The sequence below is a fragment of the Dipodomys spectabilis genome, unplaced genomic scaffold, assembly GCF_019054845.1.
Source record: "Dipodomys spectabilis isolate Male_0828 unplaced genomic scaffold, ASM1905484v1 ptg000188l, whole genome shotgun sequence".
In the NCBI taxonomy this organism is placed as follows: Eukaryota; Metazoa; Chordata; class Mammalia; order Rodentia; family Heteromyidae; genus Dipodomys; species Dipodomys spectabilis.
In genome coordinates this window covers 1,349,454-1,375,648 of record NW_024870865.1, presented here as the reverse complement: position 1 = coordinate 1,375,648, position 26,195 = coordinate 1,349,454, and the positions used below count along the sequence as shown (strand labels likewise).

At 47.1% G+C, this 26,195-nt stretch overlaps 1 protein-coding gene across 5 annotated transcripts in view; it reads left to right on the top strand.

The window, feature by feature from the left end:
* Rere (arginine-glutamic acid dipeptide repeats) overlaps nt 1–26,195 on the top strand; it is a 394,753-nt gene that overhangs the window by 320,587 nt on the left and 47,971 nt on the right. For 3 of the 5 annotated variants that reach the window (XM_042695750.1, XM_042695749.1, XM_042695751.1), the window contains one exon: nt 20,018–20,098. In XM_042695750.1, the coding sequence (XP_042551684.1) occupies nt 20,018–20,098 (81 nt within the window). Of the gene's footprint in view, nt 1–19,499; nt 19,513–19,665; nt 19,688–20,017; nt 20,099–26,195 lie in introns of those variants that run through there. The other 2 variants (XM_042695754.1, XM_042695752.1) reach the window with 2 other exon arrangements.

Here is a 26,195-nt window from a genome sequence, read left to right as displayed (position 1 = left end):
ACACCCTTTCTTCAGGTTTTTCAGGTGAGGCTTGACATTGCCTGATTTTCCCTGGAATTGACCTTCAGCCTCAGAATCCACTTGAGTGCAGCCATCTGGTTACGTGTCTATGTATGGCTACATGGAGGGAGCGCTGGTGCAGGCTCTTCCCCTAGAGCCATCGTAGGGGTTCCCACTGAGAACAGTCCATTTTGCGGGGGACACAGCCATTCAGAGGAGAGTCTTCCCCAGCATGGTCAGTCTTGATTCCAGAAAGTGCTTTGTAACTAACTTTAGTTGGGTTCTGTTAACATGAAAGTATGGTAACTCTTAACAGAAAGATGGATGAAATTCACCAAACCTTTACTTGTAATCAAGGCATTCACACCCAGTGCCTCAAAGGGATTTTCAGTTTTAAAGTCAGTAGTTACAAACCAGATGCCCGGGACTCATTCCTGTAATCCTGTATTACTCAGGAGGCTAAGGTCTGAGGATCTCAAAGCCAGCCCAGACAGGAAGGTCCATGAGATTTTCTGCCAGCTAGGAGTGTCTGTAATCCCCAGTGCCAGAGAGTTGGAAAGATAGTTCCAGAACAGTAATAAATACTGCATGCAGTCCTTGAAAAAAATTTTGCTTATTGACATACAGGTTTTTTTTATATCATTAAGATGTAGTTAATTTTTATATCATTAAGATATAAAATAGTGCTGGACTTCAGTGTGCCTGTACTCCTAGCTACTCAGGAGGCTGAGATCTGAGGATCATGGTTCAAAGCCAGCCAGGCAGAAAAGTCCATGAGGCTCTTTTCTCCATAAACTACTCAGAAAACACCAGAAGTGGCACTGTGGCTCAAGTGGTAGAGCAATAGCCTTAAGCAAAAGAAGTTCAGGGACAGCACCCCAGCCCTCAATTCAAGCCCCAGGACCAGCAAAAAGAAAAATAATTGTGTCAGACTTAAATATATCTATTCCAGTAGGAATATTAGAGTGACTTTTAGTCATTATTTTAGTGACTGCCATTGTCATCTATACTCAAAACACCTAAACGAGCTTTTCATTTTAGCATTCAAAGAATGTACTTTAGCTTTTCCTCCTTTAACTTATATTTCCATGCTGGTTTGGCAGAGACCAGATTCCTAAGGTAATAGAGTTTGTGCTTGAGTCTAGTGTCAACACCGCCCCCACAATTCTTGCCATCTGGCAACAAAAAGTATGTGTATGAAAATAAGTGTGCAAGCCATTTCCTTTCATAAAGCTGTAAGCAAGAAGAAACAATCTTTTAAATGACACTTGTACTAGTTACTAGTGCACAGTTGGTTGAAATAGCATACTATAAATGTTGCTATAATTTTACTTTTTGCTGAACACTTACCAGCAACAAGGTGGATGGTTTTTTAAAAATATGTTAGCTGGGCACCAGTGGCTTATACCTGTAATCCTACCTGCTCAGGAGGCTTAGATCTGAGGATCACAGTTCCAAGCCAGCCCAGGCAGGAAAATCTGTGAGACTCTTATCCCCAATTAACCACCTCAAAACCAGAAGTGGTGCTGTGGCTCAAAGTGGTAGAGTGCAAGCTTTAAGCAAAAAAGCTCAGGGACTATGCTCAGGCCCTGAGTTCAAGCCCTACAACTGACCACCCCCCTCCCCCCCAAAATTCTTTTGATAATGGAGTTTCACTGTTTCTGGCTTCATGTACAATTCAGTGTTTTATTTTAGGGAGCTACAGTTTTTAGAAGGGTTGGGCCTTATAGGTTCCTGCCCAAGGTCCACGGCACTGAACAAATTATGAACTGTGGCTCTTCCAGATAGCACAGATAGTTTGCACGTGTCCATGGCATCAAGTTGAGCAGAGTGGCTGTGTGGAAGCATGCACAGAGGTATGCTAGTCTTCGCCTCAGCGTCTTATGACTGGTTAGGACGTGTGTGTGGGAATTCAAAATGTTGCCCTAGACTCACATATCAGGTGGGGTTCGAAGGAGTCTATCACCAGTAATCCAGTTGACAGGAAATTAGAGAGTTCTCTGGAACCTCCTAGGGGAAGTTGGGCTTCTAGGGTCACCGACCTTTCCTACCCTTTAGCACAGAAGTCTGTAGAAGAGAGTTAGCTTCTTTGTGCTAGATTGCCTTTGTCAACTGTTGCTCTTGTTTTCATTGACTAATCTTGACCTGAGACTGCTCAGTGATGGGTTTGTTGCTTTAATGTTCATTATTTTCTTCCTGATGCAGCTGGTTTCCTCCACACTCCTCCACAGTCCCCAGGCTGGAAACTACAAAGCTGCATTTAGATAGGTTTCTGTAATGCTGCAGACTTTATCTCATTTACAGTATCACATTTCTGTTACCATACACTGTGTGATCTGGGCCTTGCCACAGCTTTTTAACAATTAGTAATTGAGCAGGAAGTGTGTTTTTATTACAGTGGCCTTTTGGTTTTGATTTTACAATCACGTCGTGTGTAGCGGAGAGCAGAGGTGGCCAAGTGGCTCTCTCAAACACATTTTTGACAGAGAGAAGTCCGTTGTTCCAGCCACTTGGCTATCTGTCAGCGGTTCTCAGACTTCCCCCTTGAGCTGGTTGCCTGGCAACCTGGGGTTGGAGCAATCAAACCGTGGCCAGTGCTTTTCCGAACCCAGATTGGGAGATGATTTATTGGTAGAGCTATAAGCACGGTAAACCCAAGCCTCAGAAATGGATCCTTTTTTTCCCCTTGCTTTTTAAACCTGGAGTCTGTAGAAACCACATTAAAAAAGAGAGAGAGAGAATATCAATTGGAGGATTTTGTTGCAAAAGTTTTAAAGAATAAGAGCTTTTAATGAGCTTGTTATTGTGTGTTCACATATGTATGGGTGAATTTTTTTTTTCTTTAACTGTATTAAAGAAACATTAGACACTTATTTATATTTTGGTGTTAGTCCTAGAGCTTGAACTCAGGGCGGCCTGGGCACTGTCACTGAGCTTTTGTGCACTCTACCACTTGAGCTACAGTCCCACTTCTAGCATTTTGATGATTAATTGGAGATCAAAGTCTTTTGGGTTTGTCTGCCTGGGCTGGCTTAGAACCAGGATCCCTAGATCTCAGCTTCCTGAGTAGCTAAGGTTATAGGTAGTACCCAGCAAAATATTGGACCACTTTGAACGTTAGTACCTTTTGTGGTAGGATGCCGTGTTTCCATGAAAAGCTTTGGCCTGGGGTCTCTGGGCTGCCCGTGTCAGTGTGGCTCCTTAATGGAATGAGAGCCCAGCCTTTTATGTTCTTGATCAGTGCAAAACACCTAAAATGCTCATTGCTCTCTTCCAGATCTCCAAAGGAGCTGAAAAACTTAGAGACCTTGGGTGTGGGGGAGTCCTCTATACCTTCTGCTTAGTTCTGCTGTGAATCTAAACCTGTTCCCCTTAAAAATTTCCTTTAAAAATTGGGTGCCAGTGGCTCATGTCTGTAATCCTTGCTTCTCAAGAGGCTGAGATATGAGGATCGAGGTTTGAACCCAGCTCAAGCAGAAAAGTCTCCTATTAACCACCAAAAAGCCAGAAACATAGCAGTGATTCAAGTGGTAGATCACTAGTCTTAACATAAAAGCTCAGGGCCAGCACCTAGGCTCTGAGTGCAAGCCCCAGGTCATGCATGCACACGCACGCGCGCACACACACACACACACACACACACACACACACACACACACACACACACAGGATTTCTAAGAACCCAAAGATTCTGCCTTACTGTATGCTATTACCAGGTGTTTGTGGGTCCCCCTCCTATGTATGGTAGGCACTGGAGGAGAGCTGTGAGCTTTTGTATCTTCTTACTGGCTGCTTCTGCTCCCAAGCAATTCTCCTGCCATCCTGTTTGTAAATATAACCTTTTCTTTTTCTGTCCATGGTGGGGCTTGAACTTAGGGCCTTGGCGCTGTCCCTGAGCTTTTCTGCTCAAGGCTAGTGCTCTACCACTTTCAGTCACAGCACCACTTAGGGTTTTCTGGTGGTTAATTGGAGATAAGAGTCTCACAGACTCTCTCATGCTCTGGCTGGCTCTGAACTGCGGGCCTCAGATCTCAGCCTCCTGAGTAGCTAGGATTACAGGCGTGAGCCACCAGACCCCAACTTGTAATTACTACCTTTTAACTGGAAATTACTCTTCATGGATTTATGTTTCCTGTAGAGGTGAGATACAACAGCTCTTACTAAGGTTTCTTTTCTTCATAATTTCAAATTATTTTCTCTAACATTACAAATGAGGATGAAGAGCCAGCTTATTTTCTTGGCATTCTTCATGAGGTAGAGGGCAGGACAGGAGAACCTCAGCCTCGTTTAGTTTGCCTTCAGCATTTCCTTTTGTAAAACTAAAGAATTACAGACCCCATTCTGTATGTAGCCCAGTGTATCCAACTGTGTATGTAAATGCACTATTAGTATGTTTATATTCCTTATAAATATACAGATTTAATCTGTATGTAATTTACACACAGCTGTGTTCATGCTCCCTTTATACCAATATTTTCAGCAGAAGCAATGTATCATGGGAGCACTATTGTTCCAAACAGAAGCCCAAAGAGCAGCCTGTGGTGGGGCCCACACCAGCCAGCACCCTTCTATGGAGCCTCCCCAGAGGACTCTTGAATGCAATAGCATCCTGCATGGAGACCTGGTACCAAACAGGGTTCCTGTAATAGACAGGAAGCAGCCTCTAGGGGGACCTGCCCTGTGCCTGAGGAGTAACATTGATTGAACCCCTCTCCTGTGCGCTTTTCCTTGTTGGTGTGCCAGTTTCAGAACTTGAGCTCAAGGCCTCATGTTCTCCCTGGGCTGTTTCACCTCATGGCTAGTGCTCTACCTCTTAGGCTACAACCTCTAGTCTGTTGCTTTGCTGATTAATTGGAGATGGAGTCTCACAGACTGCTCTGCCTGGGCTGGCTTTGAACCACACTTTTCCAGGTCTCAGTCTATTGAATAGCTAGAATTACAGATGTGAGCCACCAGTGCTTGGCTTAGAGTTGGTTGTTTAACTGAACAAAGTTCAAAGAGGAGCCCGGGCCCAGGTGAACTCATAAAGGGAAAACCAAAATCCCTAAGCCTGGGGCTTAGCGGGACTTAGGTCTCCCTGGTTTGTGGAGCGAGGCAGAGCATAACTTCTTGATTTGGTCAAGTTCTTCTGAAAGACAGGTTTTATTTAATTTGATGTAACAGGCCTATTGGATTTCATTTTAGGAGTATATTATATCATCATCCATAATTCTAGCCCTGTAGTTACTTTCCCTCTTTAAAGAAATGTGCAGCCAGGGGCTGGGGAGGTGGCTCAGTGGTAGAGCTCTTGCCTTGCATGCATGAGGCCCTGGGTTCTATTCCTCAGCACCACATAAGCAGAAAAAGCCGGAAGTGGTGCGTGCGTAGAGTGCTAGTCTTGAGCTGAAGAGCTGAGGGACAGCGCCCAGGCCCAGAGGTCAGGCCCCATGACCGGCAAAAAAAAAAAAAAAAGAAATGTGCAGCCAGGCACCAGTGGCCCATGCTTGTAATCCTAGCTGCTATTCAGGAGGCTGAGATTTGAGGATCACAGTTCAAAGCCAGCCCGGGCAGGAAAGTCTGTGAGACTCTTATCTCCAATAAACCACTAGAAAACCGGAAGTGGCGTTGTAGCTCAAGCAGTAGAACGTGCACCTTGAGCTGAAGAGCTGAGGGACAGCACCCAAGCCCAGAGTTCAAGCCCCATGACTGACACACACACACACACACACACACACACACACACACACACACACACACACACACACACAGAAGCAGTAGAACGTGCACCTTGAGCTGAAGAGCTGAGGGACAGCACCCAAGCCCAGAGTTCAAGCCCCATGACTGACACACACACACACACACACACACACACACACACACACACACACACACACACACACACACACACACACACACACACACACACACACACACACACACACACACAGAAATGTGCAGTATTTTGCAGACCTGAGCTTTCCACTGGGGCAGCTACTAACTACGGGTTGCGTTGAGCAGCCAAACCAGATTGGTCCAGATAGAAGTGTGCTGTCAGTGTGAGGGGAGAGCAGAGGAATGCGAGATGTCTCATTTATCATTTTATATTGATTACATGTGGAGACGATAACACTTTGGCATAAAATATTGAGCTTAAACTTTTTTGTTCATATTTTATTTCTACTTCCTCTCTCTCTGTCTCCTTCCATCCCTCCCTCCTTTGCTCCCTCCCTCTCCCTCACCCTCTTTCTCTCTCTTGGTGCCAGTCCTGAGGCTGAATTCAGGGCCTAGGCACTGTCCCTGAGCGTCTTTTGCTCAAGGCTAGAACTCTACCACTTGAGCCACAGTGCCACTTCCAGCTTTTTCTGAGTAGTTTTTTAGAGATAACAATCTCATGAATTTCCTGCCTACCCTAGAAAATCAATCCTCAGATCTTAGCCTCCTGAGTAACTAGGATTATAGGCATGAGCCACCAGCACCTGGCTTCTACTTTTCTTTTAATTCATTTTTTAAAATTATAATAAAGGTGATGTATAGAGGGGTTACAGTTAACATAAGTCAGGTAAAAAGTACATTTCTTTTTGTACAATACTGTCCCTTCCCTTGCTCTCTCCCAGTGTTTCCCTCTCATCATCACCCACAATTTGTATAGTTCATTTTCCACATAGTATCTAAGGAGTATCACTGCTGCATTTATTCACCCTCTGTTCCTCCATTTCTGTGCCTCCTCTTACCCTCCCAAAGACAGATAAACAAAACAAAAAGAAAACACAGTGACAAAGAAAAAAACCTCATTTCTATATCCTATAGTTCATTTATTTATTTATTGTCAGTTGTTGGGTCTTGAACTCTGCACCTGGACACTGTCCCTGAGCTCTTCAGCTCAAGGCAAACGTTCTACCACTTGAGCCACAGTGCTACTTTAAGTTTTCTGGTGGTTATTTGGAGATAAGTATCTTCTGGATTTTCTGCCTAAGCTGGCTTTGAACCACCATCCTCAGATCTCAGCCTCCTGAGTAGCTAGGATTACAGGCATGAGCCACTGGCACCCAACCTAGAGTTGATTTTGGTAAAAATTATTTTGTGCCTGGCCTGTAATCCTAGCTACTTAGGAGGCTGAGATCTGAGGATCATGGTTCAAAGCCAGCCCAGTCGGGAAAGTAGTCCATGAAACTTTTTTTTTTTTTGGGCGGGGGGGGGGGGCGGGGGAGGGGGGGTCGGTCGTGGCACTTGAACTCTGGGCTTGGGCACTATCCCTGTGTTCTTCAGCTCAAGGCAAGTGCTTTACCGCTTGAGCCACAGTGCTACTTCCGGTTTTCGAATGGTTTATTGGAGATAAGAGTCTCATGGACTTTCCTGCCTGGGCTGGCTTTGAATCGGGATCCTCAGATCTCAGCCTCCTGAGTAGCTAGGATTACAAGTGTGAGCCACTGACACCAGGCCCTAAGACTCTTTTCTCCAATTAACCAACAAAAAGTCAGAAGGGGAGCTGTAGCTCAAGTGGTAGAGCGCTAGCTAGCCTTGAGCTGAAGAGCTGAGGGACCGCGCTCAGGCCCAGAGTTCAAGCCCCAGGACCAACCAAAAATAATAAATAAAAAAAAATAATTTTGTATCATCAGATGCATATAGGCATCATGCCTTTCTGTTCCTCTCCTAAGAGCATCCTCCTTTGGTCTGTCTGTGTGTGAATGCCTAGAATCCTGTATAATTTATCATGTCCCTGTGTATTTTAGATCTAACTTTTGATATGAGAGAAAACGTGGGCCATTTGTGTCTCTGAGCTTGGCTTACCTCACTTAAGATGATTTGTTCTAGGTCCATCCATTTCCCTGCAAATGACATAGTATTGTTCTTTCTAATGGCTGTATAAGATGCCATTGTGTGTAGACACCACAGTTTGTGGATCCACTCATCTATTCTAGGGCATCCAGGCTGTTTCCAGTAAGTAGTTACTGGGTTTTTTTTTTTTATGTTTTGTTTGTTTGTGGGGCTTGAACTCAGGGCCTGGGAGCTGTCTCTGAGCTCTTCAGCTCAAGGCAAGAGTTCTACCACTTGAGCCACAGTGCCACTTCCGGTTTTCTGGTGGTTATTTGGAGATAAGAGTCTCACACTTTCCTTCTGGGCTGGCTGTGAGTTGCAGTCCGAAGATCTCAGCCTCCTGAGCAGTTTAGGATTGCAGGCTTGAACCACCAGCACTTGGCTTCTGCTTATTATTTTAATTACCGTTTTTTGCAAAGGGCTACCTCACTAAAGATTTCTACTTTTTGTTCCTTTGAACATTAAAGACCACATTTCTATTCTTTTTAAATTTTCTTTCTTTTGTGCCCAGATATACTTTGCCAAGAAGAATTGAACTTGTAATGACCTGTTCATGAGCCACTTTTCAGGGGCATCTGCGTGGAGACCAGGATGACACTGCAGGGAGAATGCCTGTTTGCCTTGTGTTCTTAGCGTTGGGTTATTTTTACTTTGAGTGTATTATGCAGCCATAACTGGCAAGAGGTCTTTAGCTGGCAGAGTTTCTGCAGAACTGATGCTGTGTCCCCAGCCAGTCCTCACTCGACTGGCCAGTGGCAGAGCCGCAGAAATAGGATGGCTCAGAGGCTTCACCAGGGGACTCACTGTGATTTACACCATCCACATTCAGTGTGGTCTTTGAGTGGAAAATGGTCTTTGGTTTGTTGTTGTTGTTGTTGGTTTTTTGTTTTTTTTTTGGTTGTGGGGCCTGAACTCCGGTCCTGGGCGCTGTCCCTCAGCTCTTCAGCTCAAAGCTAGTGCTCTACCACTTGAGCCACAACGCCACTTCCAGCTTTTTCTGTTTATGTGGTGCTGAGGAATCAAACCCAGGGCCTCATGCATGCAAGGCAAACACTCTACCACTGAGCCACCTTCCCAGCCCCTTATTAGTTTTTTAAGACAGCCTGGAAAGGGTTTTTGCTCACAGATGTATTGCAAAAGGAAACCACTGGCTTTGCTCTGGGTGCCGAGCTGGCATCGTGGAGGGGCTGGCTTGGTTCTTAGGGGAAGGGAACTATCACCTATCAGAGGGCTTGAGGCCAAATGGAGGGCAAGTGAACAAACGTCTACAGGAAGACTAAGCAGGTCACTGCCAAGCACATAGTATATTCATTCAAGAGTGATTGTGGGTCATGTGCTATGGGCTGTTAAGTGCTCTTTTAGATGCTGGGGTAAATTAAATTAGCAAGACACGGAAGTGGCACTATGGCTCAAGTAGTAGAGTGCTTCTTCACCTTAAGCAGAAGAGCTCAGGGACAGCACCCAGGCCCAGAGTTCAAGCCCCATGACCAGCCCCCCCCCCCCCCAAAAAAAAAAATTTAGCAAGACATAGCCCCTCCTTCTTTCTACTCAGCAGCATATGTATCATGTCATATCATATATGATACAAACTAGGTGTTAATCCACAGCAGGGTTACAGAAGGATTGGGTGTGCAAAGAAGTATAATTAGAAGGTTGCTTCTTCTAAGAGTTGACCAACATTGCAGTTAATGGTTTTAGTAATGTGTCAAATACATCTCTACATAACAAACTGCCCTAACAATAAGTTATCCCAGCTTATTACAACACCTATGACATTTATTATCTGTGGGGCAAGAATTTCAGACTAGCTGCAGCTGCGATGAGGGCGTAGAGAGGCTATAGTCTGATGGTTAGCCGGGTGAGAGTGAGCCAGTGCTCCTCCACTGCCACACCAGACTAGGACAGCCATGGCCTTCAAGCATGTCTACCCCTCCGCCTCCTTGTCTCTACAGTCTGGGGCTTTTGGATGGCTGGCCTTGGGTTTGTTTTTGTTTGTTGAGTACTCCTGAGGTTTTGGGCTTTAGGCATGTGCTCTCCCATTGAGCCACCCCTCCACCCCACTCCTCCTCCTCGAGCCGAAGCTTAAACTCAGGGCCTCATGCTCTTGCTCAGCTTTTTTGCTCAAGGCTGGCACTCTACCACTTGAGCCATAAATCCATTTCTGGCTTTTTGCTATGCTGATGGGAGATGAGAGAGTCTCACAGAATTTTCTGCCCTGGCTAGCTTCCAACCACAATCCCAGCCTTCCAAGTCACTTGGATTACCAGCATGAGCCACGAGTACGAGGCCGCAGCCCTCTTTATTGCGCTGGTTAGCACATGCAGGGTCCTCCTTCCTGCCTGAGCACATAACCTGGATTGCAATTTTCCCTTTTTTTCTTTTGCTTCCTGCATAGTTAGGATTACAGGAGTGGCCACCATGCCCCACTGTTTCTGTTGCAGTGGAGTCTCATGGGCTTTTTTGTCCCTGCTCGCCTGAAACAGCCCTCCAGGCTCAGCTTTCCATAGAGTAGGACGAGAGGCATGAGGCTTAGGCATATCTTTTTCCTGATGGTATTGAGATTTGAACTGGAGACCTTGCAGGCGTGCCTTGAACCATGCCTCCAGTCTTGCTGTACTTTTTAATTGGGGAACTTAACTCCAAAGAGGATGAACAGAACCCCACCTGTCTGTGAAGGGGTGTTGCCCTCACTTTGTAAGAGCAGCAGGGGGAGAAAAGCATGTGCTTTCATTTATTGTTTCATTTTGCGTTTAATAATATATGCTCCTCATTCGTAAATAAAACTTAGCATGCGTGCATAGCTCCACAAGAAATGCGGTTCCTCACCTCACTGCTGCTTTTCTGTCATTGGTGAGTCGAGCTATTTAGCATAATAGATGCCAAAAGCTGGGCACTGGTGGCTCATGCCTGCAAGCCTAGCTACTCAGGAAGCTGACATCTGAGGATTGTGGTTCAAAGCCAGAGGAGGCAGGAAAGTCCACAAGACTTAACCTCCAATTAACTACCCAAAAAATCTGGAAGTGGAGCTGTGGCACAAGTGATAGAGTGCTAGCCTCGAGTAAAAGAAGCTTAGGGACAGTGTGCAGGCCCTGCGTTCAAGCCTCAGGACCAAAGCCCTTGGAGAAGGCTGGTGACCAGTTCACAGAGGTAGTTAGTGACTGGCAGAGCCATGCACTCTAAACCACTTTGATGGATGGGAAATTTTAGCATGAATAGACAGCATATGTTCAGACAAATGCTTTCACTTTCAGAGTTCAAGTGAGTGTGTGTGTGTGTGTGTGTGTGTGTGTGTGTGTGTGTGTGTTTATGTGTATGTGTGTATAAATTCCTTTAAAGTGTTTTTGAGATGTATAAAACACTTTAATCCCTCTGTTAAAAGTAGATACAAAAGAAGGTTTTTTGCATCTAGATTCTAAGAAATCAATGCTAATTGAAATTTCATTTACTTTTCTACCTTCTTGGAAAAAAAGGAACAAAAATCCAAAGGGGTTTTACTCAAGTGTTAGAGTGTTTGCGTAGCAACATGAGACCCTGAGTTCAATTCCCATTACTGTGGTGGGGCGCTGTGTGTGTGTGTGTGTGTGAATATATAGTTGCATTGTTATTATAACACATTTACTAACAGTGTTAGTAAATTCATTCATTCATCTATTAAGTATCATACTGCTTCAAATTTAAATTATGTATGTATATAAGCATTCATTTTTCTCTATGTAGCCAAAGCTGGCCTCATATGAATTACCTTCCTGCCTCTGCCTCCCTCCCACATGCTGGCATTCCAAGTGTGTACCAACATGAAATTTATAAGACAGAACACTCAGCTGTTCCTGGAGAGCAATGCACAATTCAGTGAAAGATGTATAGATAAGAGCACAATTGCTGTTCAGAGAAGGAAGAATAAGCAAAGTGGGCCTCATGGCAGGGGTGGCATTTAAGCTGCATTATTCTTTGCAAAGCACTGTTGTAATACACTCTTATTTTGTGGCTCCACTGTAATTAGCACTTATTAAATATTAGTGGAATTGATGTATGTGGGCAAAAGAAAGACGAGCTGAAGATGGGAAAAGATAGAACAGTACTGACAAAAACTAAGAGTCTGGAATTAGGTTGGGGCACTGAGGTGGTAGTCTCAATACCATGTGGACTAGGGTTGCTGGAAACCCAGCTGTGGGCTGGTAATTCCCAGACGAAGAGTGGAACCAGTTAAGAGTGCCAGAATTGGGATATTGGGGGAGAAAGGGTATGTAGAGGCCCCTGAACTTGGGGACGAGAATGATGTGCCCCCCCCCCCCCCCAAATCAGAGAGAACCCACACAAGAATGAACACAGACAAGAATTGTAGAGGGAGACTCACGAAAGTGCTGGGGAAGGGAGCACACAGCAGGAGAGAGCATGGTGGGCATTGCTTTTAGCTGATGTCTACTGCAGCTGGCAGCTGAAGGCCCCAGGGAGTGAGGAGGGCACGAAGAGCGAAGCTAGGAGAAATTGCAGACGGGACTGAAGTCTGCACAGACCTGCTCGCATGCCAGATCTTCCTGGGCAGGGCTGAGGATGGATGGATCTGTGAGTAGTAGCTCAAGTCTTGCAAGTGGCAAAGGAGGCAGAGCTGGGCCCTACAGGGCATGAGGATAGGGTGTTTAGAGGAGATTTAGTGCCTGACCGGTTCTAGGAGTGTCCTTCACAGAATTCATCCACTGAGGAGAGGTGCCTGAGGTCGCAGGGGTACGAGGGCGGTGCCACCAGAAGTGAGCCCAGGAAGAATTTTGCCAGAGGTCAGGTGAAGGTGATGAGCCTGCAGCCCAGTGAACACGGGAACAAAGGGAAGAAGCTTTGTTCTTCCGTGCAGCCCTGGCTAGGGCCGTGTAAAGGCCTCCTGAAATGAATGGGCATGCAAAGCACCGAGCTCATACCCTTGGTGCCAGACACAACTGTCTTACCAGCATGGCTTTTCCTTCTCCCTGGACTTGAACCCTGGCCCTGAGAACGACTAGCTGTGGGGTGGGATAACTCACCTCTGCTCATTCCTCACCTGTGGAGTGGTAACACTGGTCTTGGAAAGCGTGTGGTGATGGTATACCTCTGCTGCCTCAGCTGCCACTGTCACTGCGTCTGCAGTGGAGGGGACCATACGGGTCCAGGAATTGCAAAAACACTGATCGTTTTCTGCAGTTGGTAAATGAGCTGTTGGGGGGAGAATGTGTGCTAGAACTCTGTGGTTTCCAAGTTGAGATTGTGAGGAAGACTGTGGACACAGACATGAGGCTGTGGAAGACATTACTGTGAATAAGAAGTGTGGGTTCAAGTCTGAGCTAGGATAAAGAGTCAAATCTAGAGGGAGATTTGATTGAAAATCATCATCAAAAGTCATGCATCTAAGTCACGAGTCAGAATGTCATCCTGTCTGTCGTCCTTAAGCTCCAACTAGCCAGTCTGGAATAACGCTAGTCAGTACAAAATGTGTTTAAAATGGAGACAGAAATTAGGAATGGAGGCCCCCTGCAAGGCAAATTGGTTGTGGTACTGTTTATTGCAAAATTAACACTTTATACTAGCCACCCTTTCATTAATTGTAAACACTTAAAACCCAGGCCAAGTGGTAGGTCTCCAAATAGTGTGCTCAGAAATCTCCAGAGGGAAATGTTTCAGATATGGGGTGATGGGCATCAGTAAGAAACTGGAAACTTGGATAAGCCGCAGTAGGCGCTCACCCTAGGGGCTGTCTGTCAGTCAGTTGCTGAATGGGTATGAGTCACATGACACCACTCATCCTTCACCCTACCCCTCATTTTCTCCTGCTGCTGTAGAGCTCCAGAGAGCTGTGAGTATGTCCTTCTTAGTGCCTGGCTGATGGCCTTGCATTTGTGTCCCTAGGAAGGGAGGGGGCAGAGCTGAGGAAGGCTTGCTTGCATATCTGCCTGCTTCTCCATCCCCCCAGAGGACCAATAAGTTATTAAGAAAATTCTGTGCAGAAAACGGGGTAGAGCAAAAGGAGCCATTTTCACAGTGGGACTCATTTTAATACCCACAGTGTTTTCTAAACAGTTATGTAAGAAGACTGACTAGACATCGCTTTTCAGAAGTCACGGGGTGTTTCTGACTGTGATACACTAGTTAAAATTCACCAGAGGGAGTTAATTTTGAAAGCTCTCAGCCAGGGGTTAATGCAGAGGTATCTTTCAGTCACTTTTGCAAGCTGGTCCCTTCTCTGCTTTCTGCCCTGCTACAGGCAGGGGTTAGATCCAGCACCCAAGATCACACCAGCAGGAGCCATGATGGGAGTTTGAGGGTGGACACACCAGGTACCTGACCCTATAGAGAACTTAACTCTCTTGCCCAGTACTCTCATATCTGCTTCTAAGCTAATATATTCAGAGTAATGGTTTTGAATTAGGTGGGTAACTTTTATGGCTAGTGGCTGGGGTTGATTGAGACAAGAATAAAGACAGCCTTCACTTGAGCAGGTAGAGATTTTTTTTTTTTTTTGAGAACACAATATGTTGAAATACAAACCTAGGCAACAGTCGCCCACTGCCACAATCTGTACCCTTGACTTCATTCCTAGGCCCTGCCCTGGCTGTTACCACAGATCACTGTGACCTTCCTGCCCTGGCTCAAGCACTTAGAGCAGTCCTCCCCATCTGCAAGTGGAAATGGGCATAGTCCTGCCTCCTGAGGGGCTTGTGATGACTGCCAAGGAACTGAAGCACTGCACAGGGGGCACTGGCCATGTTCCTTCATGAACCGGCAGGGCCTACACGGGGTTCTACACAGCTACTTTCAATGCTATGCTAGGCAACGCTTCCCTCCCTTTCAGATCATGACAGCCAACCCCACGGGTGGTTGTACTGCCGGGGGGAGGGGGGGTGGAGGAGAGGCTAGTAGTGGGGGCTGCTGGCCAGGCAAGACACTTGGTGGGTCAGTGAGACCCTTGTGGCCCACAGGCACATGTCTTGGGGGCGGGAGGAGGCTCTGAAACAGCACAAGGAATTCTCAACATATGACTTGATAGTAAGAGATGATGTTGTTATTACTACATTCGGCTCAATTAATTTTTATTCCTGCCCAAAGTAATTTTTATTCCTGTATCTCCCATTTTAAAAGAGACTAGGTTTCAAACAAAGACTAGGTTCCTAGATGTCTAAGTTTGGAATTCATGTACATTTTATTTATTTATTTTCATTTTTTTTTTTATTTATTTTGGCCTGGGTGTTGTCCCTAAGCTCTTTGGCTCAAGGTTAGCGCTTTACCACTTGAGCCACAGCACCACTTCCAGGTTTTTCTGCTTATGTGGTGCTGAGGAATCGAACCCAGGGCCTCATTCATGGGAGGCAAGCACTCTACCACTGAGCCACCTTCCCAGCCCCATCATGTACATTTTATTTTTATTTTATTTTATTTTTTGGGTCCGGTCGTGGGGCCTGAACTCTGGGCCTGGGCATTGTCCCTCAGCTCTTCAGCTCAAGGCTAGCGCTCTACCACTTGAGCCACAGCACCACTTCCGGCTTTTTTCTTTTTGCTTATGTGGTGCTAAGGAATCAAACCCAGGGCCTCAGGCATGCAAGGCAAGCGCTCTACCACTGAGCCACCTTCCCAGCCCCCCATCATGTACATTTTAGAGAGAGAGAGAGTGAAAATTTCTCCATTAGAAAATTCTTCACCAGGTACTAGAGTCTCATCCCTGTAATCCTAGCTACTCAGGAGGCTGAGATCTGAGAATTATGGGTTCAAAGCCAGGCTGGGCAAGAACGTTCATGAGACAGTCATCTCCAGTTAACCACCAGAAAACTGGAAGTGGAGCTGTGGCTCAAGTGGTTAGAGCGCTAGCCTTGAGCAAAAAGAGCTCAGGGACCAGTCCTGTGACCAACAGCAACTGATATGGGATATTTCAGGTCACTAATAGAAAACTGTAACTGTACATTGAAAGCTTGGAGCACAACCATGACTAAGTTATAATATAAAATAAAGAATAATCATCCCATAAATAGTTATTTGGTTCTTGCCTGGCTATAGTGATAAGAGGACTCGAAAAGATGTTGCCTGTTTCCAGGTGCTGTCAGGTTGGTGAAGAGCACAGGAGAATCAAGCACTAACTTCCCAAGACCCTGATCCGTGTGAGTGTGGGTGCACTGCAGGCCCTAAGAGCAGAGCTGAGAACAGGGCATCTAGGTGCCGGCAGCTGGACAGAGCCAGTTCTGAGATGTTTATAGGCATACATTCTTCCTTTGCCTTCACCTTGGCAGCCTGGCATTCCATCTAATTTTTATATGCTATCAGGGACAGCAGCACTAATGGACACTGAAGTATTACATACAACCTTGAATTTCAGTACTGGAAATGTTTAATTCCAGCTTAACTTGTAGAGATTGTTAAGAAACAGACCGTGTCCATGAACTTTCATTTAGAGGCTTACAGTACCATTCTATTTATCAGTCAATATGTAATTATTAAATTCGTCTTGGAAACATCCAAGAGCGAAAGATTCTGCCTCAGAAGCAGGTTCCACAAATTGACCTCTTCCAGTCACTCTTGGCTCAGAGGGGCCTGGCTTTGTTTCGATTTCACAGGCTACTCTGCATTTCTGGTAAACCACAAGGTAAAGGCTGGTGTCTGAGAAGCAGATGTTTTGCTGGTTTTGAGGCCTGTGGCTTTCCATAGAGAAGTAACAGCACCGGTCGGAATATACCACCAGATGTCAAATTCCTACTTCTGGAAGTAGTTGGAGGTGCCCACAACACAGTCAAGTGAGAGTTCTCAATTGGATGCCTTATAAATACCAGTGAGAATTTTAGGTGATATTTAAAGCTGGGGAACAGAAAAATAATATTGGGAAGGGAGACTAGAAGCTTAAGAAAAAACTTTGGGGCTGGGAAGGTGGCTCAGTGGTAGAGCACTTGCCTTGCATGCTCGAGGCCCTGGGTTCGATTCCTCAGCACCACATAAGAAAAAAGCCGGAAGTGGCGCTGTCGCTCAAGTGGTAGAATGCTAGCTATGAGCTGAAGAGCTGAGGGACAGCGCCCAGGCCCAGAGTTCAGGCCCCACGACTGGACCCCCCCCAAAAAAAGAAAAAAGAAAACTTTAGAGATGGGGGGGAAATGCATAAAATTCAGAAGTTGAATAGAGAATTACACAAGTGATAGAAAACCAGGAGAGTTTGATGGTGGAGCTAAGAGATCCACTCTGACCATGCACATGACCTTATTTCATAGTTGATTTCACTTATACTTAAAAACTTGGTGAATGCCAACTGCCTAGAGTCATGGGGAGGCCAAATAGCATAGGAGAGGAGTCCTCTCTCTGCAGAGCCTATGGACCCCATGGGTAAATGAGACCTTAAAGTGCAAATGACTGAGAGAGGCACTGGTTGGGGAAGTACCCCTGGAGTGGGATGGATTCAAGCCTGGGTTTGAGATGAACTTTGGTGATCCTTCAACTGTGGGCCAGCTGGCATGTTTAGACATGTAATTGGACAGGGAGGCAGGAACAGGATTCTAGAAGACCTTGAATTCAAGGCAAGGGATTTAAACACTACCTTGCAGGTCAAAATGCTGCTGTTAGACAGGAGCTAGGAGATCATGTGAGACTTAAGGTAAAATCTTCAGTTGTGGAAAATCCTGGACAAAGGCTTGTAACAGGGTATATGGTGGCTAACAAGCTAGAGCCTAGGAAGAAGCTGAGGGCCTGGCCTAGGATGGCCAGGAAGGAGGGTGGATCAGCTGAGAAGTACAAAGCCAGAAATGATATAGCGCCATAACAGAAACAGTCAGCCCTTCAGGCCGCATCTGCAGGGAGTAGCAGGGGCGAGGAGCGTGGGGTGTTGAATGCTGACTGAGGATTTGCTCACATCAGTCTGGCTGCTTAACTTCCTCAGCTCCTTCCTCAGTCCATAAAATGGGCACGATAATGGCATTTCCTTCACAGGTTTGGGGATAAAAAGATGTGAGGGTTCTTCAGCAGGTACTTAATACCTACTTGCTGTGCGGAATAATGTTCAGAGGATTCCCTCACGATAAATGAAGAAACAGGTTCAGATCTCATTTATCCATGTCTACCTTGTTATCCCACGTCCAGAATTAGCTTTTCTCCACCATCGGGTGGGATGCCAGGTGGCCTACCTCAACCGTGTAGACTCTCCCACTCTCCACCTTTGCAAAGGCCGGTTCTCTCCTGGACTCCGCTGTTTCACTCACTACTCCAGGTTGGCCAGGTACTGTCTGAGAACATTGTGTAGTGAGTGATGCCACACACATTTATCTTAGCTGACCAAAATGAGGCAGTTTAAAATGTGGCCCATGGCTACTTTTATTATTATTATTTTCTTTAAATCCCTCTGAATGATATGTACTCCATAAATTCTTCAAGAATGAGTTCAGGTGCTCTTCATGTCACACGGCCCGGGTGCTGTGTCACTAGTGTCTTAGCCTCAGCTGTCCCTGATGCTATTGGAGCAGCCCTGTCCAGTCTTTTCTGCTCGCCTTCCAGTAGGATCTTAACTTTTAGTGACTCTGCAACCTGATCCTCACCGGCCTCTATCTTATCACAGGCCCTCCTTCTGCACACCTTATCTCCTGGCAGTTTCTAGAATGTTCCATAAGCCCCTCCTGGCTGAGTCCCACCTGACAGGCTGGAGCTCTTCCTGGTTACTTCTGCTGAGACTGCAGCAAACAGGAGGAAGGAGGTGCTTCCTCCCCATAGCTCCACCCTCCCTTTATTCCTCTCCTTACCTTCCTGGCTCCAGATCCCTCTGTTTACCTGTGGGCAGTGCTGGGCCAGATTGGAGCGCCCCGTGAGCAGGGCCATCTCCTTGCTGTCCACACTGTGCTGGGTGCCTGTTGATCGTGACAGTTCTCCTGTTCAGCAACACAAGTCACTCTTCTTCAGCCCAGAGGACAGCATGCTTTGCGTGGTGCCCTGGCAGATGTTTCCTCTGAACTATGTGTGACCACATTGAAAGTCATACCTTGGCAAGGGGTGAGACCTTAAACAAGCAAACTGCAGATGGTTCTCAAAGGCCAAGTTCTGCCCTCCCCTGGATTTGCCCTGCACGCCTCCAACGTGGGGGAGGAGAGAGGCCCTCTGCCTGGGGGACGGTGGAGGGACGCCCCACGGTGCCGGCCCAGCCAGGGCCTGGGCCCCTGGAAGGGGCCACGGGGTTCTGCGGGGTTGTGAAGGCCCGCGGCGGGTGCGCCCGGAGCTTGGCCGGAGACCGTGCCTCGCGCTCTCCGGGCCCTGTTTCCCCCCGGGGCCCCGCGCTCTTTCCAGCCCCGCTCTCGCGGCTCTGTGCTCTCCGCAGCCGGGCGGAAGTTTCTAGCTCGGCCGCCTGGGTGCTTCTGCGGGCCGGAGCTGTAGGCCGGGCTGGGCAGGAGGCTCCGGCCGCCCGGCGGGGTCGGGCCGGGGGCGGGGCCGAGGCCAAGCGCGGGGCCCCAGCCGGGAGGGCGGCGCCGCGATCCAGGCCGCCTTTTGCAGCCGCCCGCGGCCGTGCGGGGCTCTGCGCAGCGCTCGGCCTCCTCCCGTCCTCCCACGGCGGCGGCGGCTGCGGCCCCGGTCCCGCGCCCCCCGCGCCCCGCGCCGCGCGGCCCCGCCGCGGTCACACGCCGAGCCGCCCGCGGCCGCCTCCGCCCTGCGCTTTGTGGAGCCGGCGCTGGGGACGGGGACAGCGGCCCGCGCCGCGCTTACCTGTAGCTGTGGGGCCGGCTGGGCTCGGCTCGCCGGGGCTCCGAGGTGGGGCTGGGCCGGCGCGGGCTGCGGGGAGCGGGGCGAAGTGAGAGTCCGGGCCGGGGCGCGTCCGGGACTGCGCGGGGCGGCGGGAGGGGCGGGCGGGTCTTTATCCGCGGCTTTGAGGACGGGCTGGCGGGTTGGGGCTCAGGAAGGACTCCGCGACGTCGGCGCCTTCCCCGTGAATTCCGGGCTTCGGGACGGGGCCTCGCCGCCTCCGGGGTGCCCTGGAGAGGGGCGCTGGCCCGGCTCGCCCCCTTCCCGCCCCGGTGGCCTTGGGGGTGAGAGCGGAGCCCCGGGGGCGGCTCGCTGCGGGGTCACAGCGCAGGGTGGTCGCTGTTTATCTCTCGGTGGGCGGAGGGCGGGCGGCCGGACCGGACGGCCTTCCTGTAGCCAGGCCCGCGGGCCTGCCGGCGGCCGGCAACCCCGGCCCGGCGACCCGCGGCCCGGCCCCCGCTGACGTCCCGTGTCGGTGCTGGTGCTCACACCGCCCTGTTTCTCTTGATCGCAGAAGCGCTTCGTGAAGGGACTCCGGCAGTACGGCAAGAACTTCTTCCGAATCCGCAAGGAGCTGCTTCCCAATAAGGAAACGGTGAGTGGCGGACTTTACGTAACTCGCTTCCCCGCCGCTCCCGCGGCTTCTCCGCGCTCATCTCACGAAATGGTTTCCGCGGGGCGCGGGGCGCGGGGCGCGGACTCGGCCGCCCCGGTGCCCGGCTGCGCCCGCCGCCCCGGGGGTGAGCGCGCCCCCCGCCCCGGGGGTGAGCGCGCCCCCAGGCTCCCATCCGCGCCGAAATCGGAAGTGTCGCCTTAAAGACAGTTGGGTTGGGTAATTGACAGAAACCCACCGGGCCGACCACGGACCGGAGAGGCCTGGCGCTCTACTTTGAATTCTGTTGGGTTTCCTTTTATTTAATTCCGAAGTGTAGCTCTAAGTCCTTAATTCTCCGGCCCCCGAAGTTTGCGCTTTTCATTGGACTGGAACAGACAAGGGCTTTATAAAGTGCTAACCTGGTACTTTCAAAACGATTGGTTTTTTCACCAGGCTGGGGGTGAGGTCTGACAAACACTTCCGATCAACTTGGAGGGTGCGGGGTGAGATTCTGTGAAGGTGAGGCTGGAGCGGGCTCCTCGGTTACCTGCAGCCCCTGCAGCCGCGGCCCCAAACTCAGGCGCTGGGGACAGCGGGAGGGAGCGGGACCACCCACCTCTCCGGCTGGCCCCTCACCGGAAGTGTTCTTCTGACCTAGGGGGATGGTTGTAATTGATATTTAATCTACCTGCGTTTGGGGCTTTTTTTTTTTTTTTAAGGAAGTAGAAATGAAGAATATCCATTATAAAACTGGATGGAGAGTTTCCTGCTGTTTTTCAATTTTGTTTTCTGTTGGATGGCATTTACTGACTGCTTCTTTAATTTTGATTTCTTTAAAAAAAGAAGCAAAAAACACTAAACTGTTAAAACTAGGTGTGCAGGTCACTCAAACCTGTAAATCCTAGTTACTCAAAGTCAGCCCCGGCAGGAAAGTCCAAGAGACTTAATTCCAATTAAGTGCTAGGAAGGCCAGAAATAGAGTTCTGCTCAAGTGGTATGGCACTAGTCTTGCCACAAAAGCTCAGGGACAGCACCTAAGCCCAGAGTTCAAGTATCAAGATTGGCACCCAAAGCAACAAAAAACAAAAAAACATCTGCTTTTCTGGACTCTTACTATCTGGTACCTTAAGAGACAGAGACAGCACATAAAAGGGTAGATTCTAAGATTTCAAGTATAGTCTAGTATAAACTGATGGCTTGCATCAGTCAATGGTAATTAGATTAAATTTTAATGTGTATTATGCATCTAAATATGCTGAGATGGGTCATTGAGAATGGTTAGAGACAAAACTGAATATTAAAGTAAAATATATCATGAAACCGATCTATATAAACCATATAAAATCTATATGATATAAATAAAATCAACTTATTCTCCTAGAACAGATTGTAAAGAGGTATTTAATGTGATACAGCAAAATAAATACTCTTAAGATTTCTGGGAGTCTCAACTCTTTTAAGATTGGCCTATACTTTTAAAAATTAAAATGTTTTGACCCAAGTGTAGGAGATTTGGTTTGGCTGAAAAAAACAATCAGTGAATAGATTTGTTCTAAAGTTGTTTTTTTTTTTTTTTTTGCCAGATTGTAACCTCAAATCAAGCCTTTTTCCCTTGTTCATTTTGCAATTATGAACTATGAAGAATTTGACTCACGGAGTCTTTCTGTTTTTAAAATAAACTTATGATGGCATGATTGATATTAAATCAAAAGTCTATGGCTCAGTGGTAGAGCGCTTGCCTTGCATGCCTGAGGCCCTAGGTTCCATTCCTCAGCACCACATAAGCAAAATGAAAAAAGCCGGAAGTGGCGCTGTGGTTCAAGTGGTAGAGTGCTAGCCTTGAGCTGAAGAGCTGAGGGACAGTGCCCAGGCCCAGAGTTCAGGCCCCACGACCGGACCCAAAAAAAAAAAGTCTACTCTGTGTGCACACGCGCGTGTGCATGCTTGTGCACGTGCGCGCATGTGCAGCCCTGGACTTGAATTAAGAGCTTGGGCTCTGTCCCAAGGCTAACATTTTACCACTTGAGCCACAGCTCTACTTCTGGCTTTTCTGGTATTTTAATGTTGATAAGAGTCTCATGGACTTAACTGCCTGGGCTGGCTTTGAACCACTGCGGTCTTCAGATCTCAGCCTTTTGATTACAGGTGTGAGCCACAGTGTGTAGCCCAAGGTCTACTTTCTTCCATTTGGTAATGCCAATTTCCGTATTCCTTAGTGGAAACAGACCTATGCTACCTGTAATCTAGTTCAGATACTTCTAATCTGTTTCTTCTACTTAAAAATTAGACAGTTTCTTCTAATCTGCCCTCTCACCCTGCCCTTTCTTATCGATGGTGTCTGACTCAGTGAACAACACCCTGCCTGTTCTCCACTGGGGATCTGGCGCACTGGCCTTGTGAGCTGGCTCATTGGTCCTCTTTCCCAAGACTGTCCCGTCACTCCCCCGCCGTGGCCGTTCCTGCTCCTGGCATTACACCCTGACTATTTCCAGCCTCTCATCAGGGTCTGTCATTGGAGTAAAGAGGTGCAGTTTGCAACGGTGTAATTTTCCTGCACATTTATAGTCCCTGCCTTCTTGATTGTTTTGGTGGAGTTTGGTAGTTGGGTAAATCTGTAAGCATTTTAATCAGCTAGGAGAGGTATTCCTGGTATTTTCCTTAGTTATCAGAATAGGCAGGCTAATCATTCACAGCCTTCAGGAAGGGGAGGGAAAGGTCACTTTCTTTTTTGTCATAGAAGATGAAGCATTTTGCAGGTACCGCCCTTCTTGGTCCAAAAGCTTCCTTGGTAGAAATCTTCCTATGGCTTTTCCCTTTTTTATAGCAAGTCCCTGTTACCCAGATGCCTCCCACATTCTGTGCACCAGAATTGTAAACTCATTTCTTCACTATTCTCAAGTGACTTGAAACATCATAAGGGTATTCACATCCAAAAGAAGATGCCTGATTGGGCATCAGAGCAAGGGTCAGCAGACCTGTGTTCTATTCTTGGCCTAACCAGTAACTATAGTACTTGATGGTCTCTTTGAACCATGCAGTCCGCTTTGAGCTGTGCAGAGAAGTTGAGGTCAATCCTGACAAGAGCTTCCAAATTATTTTTTTCTGAAATGATGAGGATTTGTTTCATCAGTGCTCACGAGAGCATCCTCATACAAGGCTTGTGCAACCTTCAGGGGTTGTTCAGAGCAAAGTGACAGTCCTTGCCCCGTCTGCCACTCACTTTCTGTGGGCCACAGGCAGATCATTCAAGTCCTCTGTCCTTTATTTTCCAGGTCTGTAAAATAGGTTCATCGTTTTGAGCCCTTAGGATTGTTTTCGAAATTTAGATAAGATGACATTTATGTATGTGTTTATTTACTTTGCCATGGGGATTGAACATGACATATCAGGCATGCTCTAGGCAAGTGCTTTGCCTCTAAGCCATATTTCTAGCCCAGTCATTCTTCCTCCTTACCTGTTCATTTCATATAGTTATGTCAGAGGAAGGTGCCTCTGGAATGTGGACAGCAACAATTCTAGCACCTTCAGTTCTGGTGTGTACTACACAGGAGCTAAATCTGGCTTCTCATTGCATGCCGCTGTCCACTGCAGTGGAAATGGTGGCTGTGATTATGGAAACCAGCTGTTTATGGAGGTTTAGTTGAATGGCTCTTAGGCATTTGAGGTGTCTAGTCTTTTAGTATCATGGTTGGGCAAATATCCTGTCATTTATTTTCTCTGTCCCTTTTCTTTTTAAACATTTGCTCATAAAATGTAAAATTAATAGTAAAATGTTAGCAAAGAATTGGAAAAGCATCTCAGGTCCACTTTGGCCACATGAGTATGGAAGCCTGCCTTTTCCTCTCCATTTTCTCTATTCAGAAAGCGTTACTGTTGGACTGGTACCAAGAGACCAGTGACTTGTTTTGTTTTTTACTTTGGGTGATTGGATGGAAAGTTGGGAGATTTAAATGTTCAATTTGAAAAACAACAACAAAGCTACCTTTCTCAACCACATGTTCTGGAAATGAATTCTGTGAAATACATATGTAACTACTGGATAATAATGATCCTTTTCCTCAGTCAGAATGTCATTTATATGAGCATATTCTCCCAGCAAAGAATAAGTACTGTTGAGAAAGGGCTTTAAGAATGAGTAATCAAGCTTCTATTAATATTAAGAGGTTAAAAAATGACTCTAGCATTCAGTAGGAGCTGTCAACAAGTTTTATTTAATCTCAGATTATAACCTTAGATAAACAATTATCTTACCTTATTAATACTTAATCTAATGTTCCATAACAAAATATGGACTTCCTGAATGGGCTGAGATTACTGAGAATAAGCAGATTTGTTACAGCCATATGACCGTACTTAAGATTGCTACTTTTTTGTTGGGTGCCAGTGGTTCACAGCTGTAATCCTAGCTACCCAGAAGGCTGAGATCTAAGGATCCAGGTTCAAAGCCAACCCTGGGCAGAAAATCCTTTGAAACTTGCATCTTCAGTTAGCCAGCAAAAAGCTGGAAGTGAAGGTGTGGTTCAAATACTGGAATGCCAGCCTTGAGCAGGAAAAGCCAAGTTGAGAGTATGAGTCCCTAAGTTCAAGTATACCCTCTCCCCCCCACCCCACACACAGATAATTGGTTTTCTGTCGTTTATCTATAATGCCAATACTGTGTAACCTGACTGCCCACAGAGACGGGCCCAGACCAGTGCATGTTCTGTCTGTTATCTGAGAACTTGTGAAAATTGCAGTCTCCCAGGCCCCTTTTTTGTCCATATCTGTTGATGCAGAATCTGCATTTAATAAGCTCCCAGATGGTTCAAAGATACAGTACGTCCAGGAGACACTGGCATCCTGTGTGCTGGGCCTGTGGGCAGCCAGCCCAAAGCCAGTGTGGCACACCTGTTCTCAACCGTGTTGTCTTCATGAAGTTCTGAACTGTTTTACCAGCAAAGTGTTCCAAATCAGAGAATTTTTCAATATGGCTTCTTTCCCCATCTTCCATTCCTTTCTTTCCTCTAAACACAGTAACTCCTGTCTTTTTTCATATAAAAATCTTTGCCCTTCTCAGTATCTTTGTGGCATGCAGTCATGTTTGTTACACTACGCTAGACCCTGTTTCTGTTCTGATAGAAACCTTTTTTCTTTGAAAAGATTGAATCCCATCCTTTGTACCCCACTCAAACTCAGTATCTCACAATTCACTCATTGACTGGTGCTCTACCATCTGAGCCACACCTCCAAACCCCTCTGTTCTTTTATTAATATGAGCTTTATAGTGTGTGTGTTTGGGGTGGGGGGTGTTTCTGGGGCTTGAACTCAGGGCCTCAGTGCTGCCCCTGAGCTTTTTTTTTTTTTTTTGGGTCCGGTCCTGGGGCCTGAACTGTGGGCTTGGGCGCTGTCCCTGAGCTCTTCAGCTCAAGGCTAGCACTCAACCACTTGAGCCACAGCGCCACTTCCAGCTTTTTTCTTTTTGCTTATGTGGTGCTGAGGAATGGAACCCAGGGCCTCATGCATGCAAGGCAAGCGCTCTACCGCTGAGCCACCTTCCCAGCCCCCCTGAGCTTTTTTTGCTCAAGGCTAGTGTTCTCCCACTTGAACCACAGTTCCACTTTTGGCTTTTTGGAGGTTCATTAGTGATAAGGGTCTATGGACTTTCCTGCTGCAGCTGGCTTCAAACTGCGATCCTCAGAGCTCAGCCTCTGAGTAGGTAGGATTCCAGGCATGAGCTACCTGCGCTTATGTGTTCTTTACCATTACATTATTTTCAGATGCTGCTTTCTTTTTACTGGCATCCTTTGTACATATAAAGCCTCTGAGAGGCTGAGGGATGAGATGGGTAAAAGGCGAGGTGTTTCTGTGCCTGCTGTATTGCGTCTTCTAATATCTTACCCTGCATAGATACAAACATTTGGAATTTTCCACTCAAGTCATTGCCTTTGGCAGCAAGTGCTGTGATCCCATGGTGATTCCAGTGCTGAGAGTTTTTCCCAATAAACCAAGCAGAGACTCCACTCTAGCTGTTCTTTGTGTGTGTTTGGTGTTTTACTCTGTTTCTTTGCCTAAGACAAGGTCTCACCTTGTAGCTGGGGTTGCCCTGGACCTTGCAGTT